General features: G+C 36.3%; 1 protein-coding gene across 1 annotated transcript; it reads left to right on the plus strand.

Moving 5' to 3' along the window:
* The first annotated feature begins 5746 nt into the window (after nt 1–5746).
* On the plus strand, nt 5747–7621 carry LOC129004660 (cytoplasmic polyadenylation element-binding protein 1-B-like). The gene has a single exon (XM_054433214.1). It carries the CDS (start codon nt 5747–5749, stop codon nt 7109–7111), a length of 1365 nt encoding a protein of 454 aa, XP_054289189.1. The 3' UTR covers nt 7112–7621.
* Nucleotides 7622–10687: the final 3066 nt, after the last annotated feature.

The raw sequence follows: 10687 nt of genomic DNA on the forward strand, positions 1-10687 counted from the left end.
TTACTCTCCTCGCTTACCCATGATAAAAGTTTTTGACAAGCCAATGGGGGAAATGTGTCAGGTTGCTGATGTCATTTATTTATCTATTGACTTTATAGGTAAAGTACTAAACAAACGTTTAAGTAAGCGTAATATTTGAAAATTAATTTGTATTCGTAAAGTATTTTCATGTTATTTGTACTAGGTAGCTTCATAAGTTAGCCTAACTTTAAATAAAGACATGTTTTTAAACCAAGAGGTCCAATTAAATTTTGTTTCTAAAACCAAAGGCGGATGTCTAACTATATTATACTAGGTGGCGTTCGCAGACGCGCCCACAACATTGAGCGGAGGCATCAGGGCACCATATAGCCATTGACCCTCACATCAAGCTTCAAAATAATTTTTACCTACAATTTAATTGTTATTGTTTTTACAGTATAATTTTAATGGTGAAATGGAGTTTACAATCTGGGTGACGTCAGCATATGGTGGGTATATCAGACCTATGCTTTTCCTTCCACCATGGATTGCTTTAGCTTCATTAGTCTAGGAGGAGTTTCCGTTTTACGAAATGCACCAGAGGTTGACGGATAAGAGCTTTGCTCGCTCCGCTCAACAACAGATTTAAAGAACTCATTTTTATCCTCAGCGTGCTCTCCGTTGCGAAGCGCGGATACATTAGCTAGTTTCTAGTAAACACAGTCACCATACTTAGATGACTCAATTTTTGTACATTATTACACTGGTATTACAGTACCTTTAACTGCTTTAAATATTATCGTATCATTGGGCACTTTTCTTTTATGCTCTTCAAAGCCAACGCACCATATTTTGTACACATTTGTTGACTAAGATGACCTATTATCTTTAGTTTTTATATCTTAAGTTTTTTTTATCGAGGTTGTTTGAGACTTACACCCGGGCTTAACTGCACCCATCTTTGTCTAGGATCGCAGGATAGCACACTCCGCGTTAATAAAATCACTAACTTGAACTTTTATTCTCTTGAACTGTAAATTGAATCTCATCAAACGGTGATATTAGTCTAATTTATTATCCACGGTTCAGTTTTTAAATAAAATAAAACTAGTGTACATGTTGCTCGAAATCGAGCAATTGCAAAGAAGTTAAGTAGTAATTAAAATACGAATAAAAGCCAAAATTTCCGATGAGTTTAAAAGACTCAACACATAGATTACGTACCTAACAGTTCCATATAATCAAAATTTTTTGTAAATATTTTATCAATTTTCAAAAGCTGATCTGGTTTTTAGAGTATTCTACAAATGTTTCCCACTTATAGCCGCATTAGGTTGTCCATTTTGATCTTCGTCAATGATATAGTCTGCATGGTGCCACCCATTGTCACCAGTACGTTTACAAATTTCAGTCATTTTCTTATAGCGATAACATTTTGCATTACTTAAACTGACTGATGTTCTGCATAACCTCTCTGTCACAATTTTATTTGCTTCAATTGGCATTAATATGGTTGGTTACTTGAGTTGCTGTTATAACGTAAATTATATTTACCTGAAAAAAATATCAGAATTGAAAGGCCTAGTGTTGTTCAGATGGTTTTTTGTTTCCCTTAAATGTGAATAATAATGTGAATAAAGCGAATCCTTCAATATAAATTTTATTAAGCTTTCTTGGATGTAATCATATTCTTTTAAAATGACTTGACTTTTATGAACACCTATTAAAGTCCTTGCCGTACCAGATTAATTCAGCCTTAGAGGGTTTTCCTTTGCCAATCATCGTAAAGTTTAAGTCTATGTTTCCTACAAAATAGTAGTACTTCGGCTAGCATCCTTGTTCATTGTGTGTGGGAATCTTCATATGATAGGTGTTCTTCATTATATAGGTTGATAACGATAGTAATTTAAAAAAGAAATCTCTATTTCTTCCACTTGGTGTCGTTCTATGACTTTCCTATGTTTCCATGGTTAACACCCGGTTCTTTCAATGATTGCTCAAAAAATACAGAAATAGGCCTACTATATCAATTCACTTTTCTTATTTGGTAAAAACATCAAACTGTCCAGGCTTTCTAGATTTTTTTAAATTGTAATATTCACGAATGTAAATTAAAATAGTAAATAGTTTAATTTCAACAAAATCGGTAAATGTGTTTCATTGAATTGAAAAATAAATAACAGCAATTAAATTATACATCTGATCAAAATGTAAAAAATTATGTTCTTCATAAGGATAACATGGGAACTTTAATAGCCACTGGGGCAAAGCCAGTTTGCAAATCTACGCGACACGCCCTTTTTTCAATGAGACGTCAATGGATAAAATCGGTTAAGAATGGCGGAGGAGTTCAACCTGACTAAGTTTCATGTAGCGTATTAATTATATAGATGAACTCTTCTTTTGATTTATGATCATTGCGTATCCTATTACTTTTTTGCTCTGAGTTAACCTTTTCCTTTTACTCACTCAAGTAACAGATCGCTTGACATGACATAACGTATTTCCTTTAATACTTTGTTATTAAATGGCGACCATATGTAGTAGGTATTTTAAGCCAAGTATGAATGGAGAAGAGTGGAGCGATCTTGTAGTCTTGTTAGTGACTATAAGGCTGACATTCCTTAAGACACAGCTGTTAATTAATAGCCCATACAGGTAATGGCAACCTAAAGGACCTACAGTAGTTTATAGTGGAATACGAACCACATTTTTGCCTTGGTATATACGAATTGGTCTAAGTATCAGGATAGTACTGCGGATAGTCGTAGTACTCACTCGTGCGGACGTTAATCCACACCAGGGAGTATCGCATCCACAGTGCATGCCTATAAATATCCACAATTCGTACCTTGAATTGTCGGCATCATATCTAAAATGATCCCGTGAACACCTTTTTTGCTAGTTCCATATTTACTTATAGCCTGTATTTCTTACGATATTGGGATTTAATTTAATTTCTGATCCAAACCTCATTGGCACATTCTGTTGCTTTGTAGCTACTAGATTTGTTCCTTGTCTTTATCTGGATATAATTTGGTTGAACTAATTGGAACGGCCGTAACAACAGTAACGACTTTTTATCTGATTGACGAAGTTAAAGCATACTTTTTAGTTACGTTACAGTACTTAAACTAACCTAACCTTACGTAGCCTAACAGCCGCAGGCGTAAAAGATTGGCGGCAATCTCCTTAAAAGTGTCCAACTATGGAGTAAACTAATATTTTTTAAGAGTTTCCTACCTTCTAGTGAAGAAACTACTGATCTTTATGATGAGAAATGGTTATTTGAACAAATATTATGTTTGTCCAGTGGGTAGAGGTGGCTGTGGTACATCACAATGAAAAATTAATCGGTTTCTGGTCTAGGTTTGCCACATACGGTAATAGCTTACCGTAGGCTAAGCTCAAGGTTATTAAAAAAAAGTGTTTTAATAACCTTGAGCTAAGCTCCCCCATAGGGGAAGTCGTAAAAATAATTAGGCCCCTATTACACGAGGTAGCCTGGCGACGTCGCCAGCGGCAGTAGCTGGCGACGCACTGGCCACCAAACCTATAACCAGTTGAGTAGCCAGAATTTTACCGCCGTGGCGCCGTTGTTGTGAGTGCTTGTCTTGCACTTGTACTTGTTATGAGCGGTGTTTACAGTGAATAATGAGTGATTATAAGTATCTTCTCCTTCTGTTACTTCTGAAGAAAAGGAGGCAAAGGAAGAGAAAAATGTACGTTCATCCAATGCTTAGTGCAAGAGAATCAAAAGGGTTATATTACACCCTTTTTGATGGGCTCTGTGCGGACAATAAAAAATGTTTCAATTATTTTCGTATGTCACAATCCAGTTTCTTCGAGTCATAAAGGATGATATAGACATTTTATCAACTGAAGTGAACAATTCACACACTCACAACACAACAGAACGCAACAAAACAGTGTGCAAGTACCCCCGTGATATGAACTAACCGAGTGGCGACGTGATACTGGCGACCTAGTGTAATAAGCTCCATATGCTACAACGCAGCGTCGCCAATATGGGTAGCCAGTGGCTACCACAGTGGCGACGGGGCTCGGTAGCCAGTCGGTCGCCAAAGTGTGGCTGCGTCGCTGGCTACCCTCGTGTAATAACATCCATAAGAATCAATGCCCCATGACAAGCTGAGTAGCCAGTTTGGTCGCTGGCGACGTCGCCAGGCTACCTCGTGTAATAGGGGCCTTAACATCTAGCTTGTACTCGCGGCTACAACCATAAATTTTGCACTACGTACAAAAATAAATCACAACCAAACCAAAATACACCCGCCAAAGCAAATTTTGCAGGCTAAGCGAATTTCTATTTACCTGATTGGATTTTCAATTTGGCCTAAATCTTCTAACTTAACAATGCTTAAATATAGTAGATTAAGTAGATTAGAGGAGGCTGGTTTAACAATTTCTACTTACCTAGGTTTGCTGCCACAGAAGTAAAGTGTGTTTTAGTTAAAAATTAATAGCTTAGTATTTAATAAAAATTTTTTAATATTGCATTGTGATCCATTTTTGAGCTATGTTTCAAGTTTCAAGTCTCTAGCTCATCGGGAAGTTGGTTTAAATCGATTGCTAAAATTTGTACCGAACAGACAAGAAAGCGAGCTAAAAATTGCCAAGTTTGATATAAATGTACCTATAAACAATAAAGCTAAAACAAATTACTCCATAAGAATAACGTGGACATTATAAATTTAGAATTTCTTAAATTATCTCCGTAAACAATAACCGTAAAAGGGTACCTACTTCAAAATATTAAATCATTTGTTTTTAAGCTCTTTAAAATAGTTTAGTGAAAAATTGAAACTTTTTATGTTTTGACGGTGAAAAATTAGAAAACAATTTTTATCTCGTAAATCCCTTCATGACACCCCGTTCCTATGGTTCAATAATAATGGTCGCTACCGCTCCCGCTCTTGGTGCATAAACGGAGCCTTAGATCGCACAGTAAGGCCCAGTTTATGCACCTAGAGCGGGAGCGGTAGCGACAGCGGGAGCGATTGTCAACACCATTGAGTTAAATGGGGCTGATTATGCACGAAGAGTGATAGCGGTAGTGGTTGACCTCCCGCTGCGGTTTCTAATTCGACCGCTGTGTAGTTAGAAATCGCAGCGGTTGCTTGGGATAGAGCGGTTTTCAACTACATTTAGTCAAATGAGACTGTTTATAGGCCTACATGGCGGGAGCGGTAGCGATTGCTGCCAGGGTTGCCAACTTGACACATGCGCACGTGCACTTAGGACTAATAGTTGAGTTAACTATTTGGCAGAGTTTGAGTTGGCAAGACAGTGTCCCCCTTCCATTCTGCGTTGACCAACCGCAACCGCTATCGCTTGCACAACTTTGAAAAAAATTTCACAGCGGGAGCGGGCCCGCTATCGCCCCGCTTCCGCTCTTGGTGCATTAACGGTAACAGCTATTTCCCTATAGGGAAATTCGCTATAAGGTGACACGACTAGATGCTTGGCAGTTTCAATTTTTTTAACTTTAACTTTTTATTTCGGCCTATGCCTTTAGTTTTGTTGCGTATTTCCTAACAGTTATCCGTAGTCCAGAAATTCCTCTAAAACTGCTTTCTTCTATTCTGTTTTGTTTTGCCATATGTTTTTTTCAGACAGGTGTATTTTCATAAACAAGATGCACTTAATTTTAACTTATATTTTCATTTGAACTTTTAATATTTTAAACAAGATAGTTTTTAACTTTTATTTTTATTTTATTTTAGTGATGTCATTACAGGCCTCAAACTCTTATTGGGCACCAATGCCGCAACTTCCTAGAGTGAACTCTTCGAACGCACCGCAGCTGTTGTCGAACGCCGCAATGCTTCGGGGCTTAGATCGTCCAACGTTTGGTCAAGACTTGAACTTCAACTCACCTGTTAGCAGAAACGTCCGTACCGATCCGCTCCCTAGATTTTCTTTGCTTCATATCAACACCGGGAGCTTTGGCATGCCTTCAAGTTTGCCTTCAAGCTCTAATTCTTCCAATTCCGTGAACTCCCCTAGATCCACCATCAGCCGCAACATCTGGGGTAGTCAAGTGATTTCCCCTACCAGCTCGAACTCTACGGGAAGTACTTTCAGTGGAGTGGACATCACTGATCTGGCAAGTTTTTTGAATTCATCACCACCTATTAGGCTGGGAGCTGCTCAAATAAAAGAAATGGCCGATTTGAGGTCCATGAGAGACTTAGCTGGGCCGAACACTGCAAGGAACGCCTCTATGTTTCCACCTCGTCAATTGTATTCCTCTTTATCGACTGCTTCTGTTCCTCCTGACGGACCATCTGGTACCGCCTCTTGGGGTGGAGAGCTCCCCCCTCGGCGCTTTGAAATCAACCCGACTTACTCCTGCAAGATCTTTGTAGGCGGTGTTCCATGGGACATGACCGCAGAAGACTTAACCATCTTCTTCTCACCTTACGGAAGAATTCTCGTAGAATGGCCTGTTAAAGACACTGTCACTCAACCCAAGGGGTATGTTTACATAATCTTCGAAGATGAGGTTAATGTAAAAGTACTGCTCAACAACTGCGTCCGTGATACCAGTGACAACAACTTGAAATACTATTACAGACTTATCACAAGGTCTCTGAAACATAAGGTTGTTCAAATAATTCCTTGGCGAATAACCGACTCCAACTTCGTGATGGAACCGACACGGAAGCAGGACCCCAATCTCACAGTTTTTGTTGGAGGACTTCACGGAGCCTTGACTGCAGAAGGTTTGTTCATAATTATGAACGACCTTTTCAACGGTGTGAGCTACGTCGGCATCGACACAGACAAATTCAAATATCCCATTGGCTCTGCCCGAGTCACATTTAACAACAAGTATTCCTACATGCAAGCAGTCATGGCTGCGTACATCGAAATAAAGTCGAATCTGTTCAGCAAGAAAGTACAAGTTGACCCGTACCTGGAAGATGCCATCTGCTCCAAATGTGATCTCCGCCCGGGACCATTATTCTGCAAGGAGCTGTGCTGCTACAACTACTTCTGCCATGGCTGTTGGTTCAGTCATCATCAGGCATTGTTCATGATAAATCATCGACCTCTAGCAAAAACCTCAAAGTACAAGAGGAGCATGCAAAATGCACGTTACGTGCAGTTTAGTCATTGCTAGCTTATTCATTGTCAACAGCAAAAATCCACACAACAGGCCACTTGGATTATTACCCTTAAAAATCCACACAACAGGCCACTTGGATTATTACCCTAGCATAGAACAATAACCTAAATATTGTTCCTCCCCTTCGTTAGTTAATCTGGTTTTGAAAATTCCTATCAAAAATGCTGGATTGCAAAATTTTAATTGATTTTACTGTTTAATTTTAATTTACGGATGGTTCCGTAGTAAAAAAGTTTAAAAAAATAAAATTCCAATATTGTTGTGTAACACTTAAAATAAAATAATTTTAAATGTAAAAAATAAAATAAATTTACTACTTTTCTGGCAGAAAAGCCATGCATGTAGCATGTGCACTAAAATAACATTATCATTTTAATTTTTAATAAGAAAAAATAATTTGAAAACAACAAATTATTGCTAAGCATTGGTTTACATTTACTAGGCCTAAATGTAATGTTTTGGTCGATTTTAAAAATGTTTTTTAGAAATAAAGTGTGGATTTTAATAATACTAATATATATGAATAAGCTTGAATCTTATGGAGTTTTGTAATATTTTATGTTTTCAACTATTGTGCAATAAAACTGATTGTTTAATATGTTATTTATACTTTAACCTAATATCCCTTAAACAAAAGTGAGTTTGATAAATGCCTATAAATCAGAGATGCTGTATCAGATAGTGAGTAATTTGGATGGTGTTGCATAATTTAATTTCTTCACAAACATTACTATGACTGTAATCAATATAAGTAATGAAACAATTTTTATTGGTTACAAACTGTACTCTATTTCGCCCCATCTATACAATACGCTAAGCCGAATTTTGTGAATAGAATTCCTCCTTCACTTTTAGACCGATTTTGGCCCAGACCGAAACGGCCCTGATACCGTATGTAGTTTTGTAAAGTGGATTTCATTTTTTTAATCTTTATTGGTTTGGGTAGGATCTTCAATTAAAGTTGGATTTTCTCCTTTAAGGTTATATAGATGAGGGAATAAATTGAGTTTAAATTCCTTCTGTTTTGTTTATGTTTGATTGACATAAAGCACTAATCAGATGATTTGTTTAAATTTTAGCTCAAACAAAACTAATTATGTGAATTTTGAATTATCGTGTTTTATTTTATAGGGAATGGAGTAAATGGTTTATTATGGAAGTATTTAGTAAATTTGTTTATGATTTGAATTTTATTATTTGTTGGAGTTGCGTTTACAACGATGTAATCATTTTTTGTGATATATTAATTTAGATGAAGAGAAGATTATTCAGTTGTTTTTTTTTTATCAAAGGACGTGACAAAACCCTTTTAACCTTAACCTTCAAACTATGGCTCTTAGACCTTTTATTTTCCATTTACTTTAAGCTGATTTAGCCTAACCTGAATGGATATTGACAGGATATGAAAATGTAAAAATTGAAAATAGAGGAAGAGGGGGCTCAGTAAGGGATTTGGTAATACATAAGACGACCTAATAATACTAATGTAACAGGTCAAACTAATATTAACCCGAGATAATTATAGTACTAGGCTCAATCATTGTATGTCATGTTGTTACTCGCTCTACTTCAATTGAGAAAAAAATCAAATGGATTATTTACTTCTTTCTGTCATAACGGCAAGGTTACGTTGCCAGTTCCATAAACTTACACAAGGTTAATGGTTGTGACCAACACAAAATAGTAAATGCCCATTATCAGCACATTATCTTGCGACTTCCAGTAACGCAAAGTTGGAAGTCACCAACAATCAAGACATGTCAAGTCAAAAATAAGAAGCTTCGACAACTCATTTGCTAAGGTAAGTGTTAGTGGTGACATTAGACCAAATACAAGAGAAGGACCTTTTTGTATGGATTCCATCGTAAAGTTCACCACAGAACTTACGGAATTACAGTCGCTACAGTCAAGTTTATTTTTATGATTCAGGAGAGGTAAATAATATACTCTGTTCTATAAGAGAAAATAAAAATCGTTTTATACTTTTATAAAGTATGCGGAGCAACTACTTCTCCTACATTCTTAAAATTACAAGTTTTGGTATTGTTGCAACATTGATACCTTGTATACAAAGAATATACAGCTTTATTAGTTAATTAATTTACACAATTTTCATAATATAAATGCCATACAAAACAAATTTAATGTTTATATTACCTGCTCTACAGTTCAGTTTTCAAGCTATAAACTAAATTCATCCCAAAACATCTAACGAATTCCAAACAATATATATTAAGATATATTCACCAGTACCGGCTGACTGTAACCATTGGTTATTTTTACGATACATAGGTTACACCGAGGAGTTGGTTTTATCTATGGTTATAAGATCATGAAACTCTAAGTTTGTATCTACATCGTTATACAATGATAAACTTAAATAAGCCATTAGATTTTAAACATCCAAATTAAGGAGTTAGAGTCAATTCAATGTTATTTCACAATTTTATGGGAAATTTTCTGATTCTAGAGCTTTTTTCAGGGTAGATTCTGATACCAGCACCATATCCACTACCTACTATTCTAGCCAGTACTATTGACTATATATACCTACAGGTGTGTATATAATAGTAGATACAATAGGACAATATGACCTCACTTTAGGCACGTTTTCCCCATAAGAATAACATGGTGAGCTTTTTTTGACCACTTTTTTAAAAATCCAGCTCTCGGCCAATACAAGCCTATATTAATGTTCAATACCATTGTATAACACTATTAAAATTTCAAATCCACATCCATTCACAAGTATATTCTCAAAATCATCAACTTGACAGTGCGAGGTTTGTACGCGAACTCGTGCGCGCTCCCGGCTCATGGCATGCTCCCTTGGACATCCTTATTGGAAATCCACGAGTTCTGGCTACTTGGGAACCCAAGCCATTTGACATACAATAAATCACCCTTCCTCCTAATTACCTTCTCTACTAAATACATGTCTTTATACTTGGTCTTTAACAACTCCTCTGTATAGAAGCCTCCCCTGATTATATTACCATTTTCATCTTTCAAGATATAAGTCACAGGCTTTGTATTTTTAACTTCTGCTATTGTAAATAGCTCACCTGTCCAATTTGGAGTATATCCTTTACTAAAAACATGTTTATACTTGGAAATCCTCACACTATCACCCACCTTATATCTTGGCTTTTTAACTTGCACTACTTTAGAAGTCAACCTCTCATGCACATATTTACTATTCTTAATATTCACTTGGTTAGGCTTCATACCTATAGATCTATGCACCTTATTATTATATTTTCGAATTAACTTTGGAAGTAAATCCAACCATTTATAACTACCTTGAGCACTAAATTCCCTATATAACCAATTCTTTAAAGTTCTCTGAAACCTCTCCACAATTGCAGCCTTAGTTGTAGAAAATGTGTGATAGTGATTAATATTTAAGTTTTTCATTAGTTTGCTAAAATGTTTATTAAAAAATTCTTTTCCATTGTCAGATTGAATGTTTTTAACCCCCTTTGGTAGAATGGTTTTAATGGCTTCTGTAACCACTAACCCTGTCTTATTCTTTAGTGGAGCAGCATAAGCTTTTTTAGAAAATGTATC

Source organism: Macrosteles quadrilineatus, unplaced genomic scaffold, assembly GCF_028750875.1.
Source record: "Macrosteles quadrilineatus isolate MER2022 unplaced genomic scaffold, UCM_ALF_1.0 Scaffold_10__1_contigs__length_6754688, whole genome shotgun sequence".
NCBI lineage: Eukaryota > Metazoa > Arthropoda > Insecta > Hemiptera > Cicadellidae > Macrosteles > Macrosteles quadrilineatus.

Coding starts and splice junctions, on each gene's coding strand:
- LOC129004660 (XM_054433214.1), top strand. CDS start 5,747: ATGCCGCAACTTCCTAGAGTGAACTCTTCGAACGCACCGCAGCTGTTG.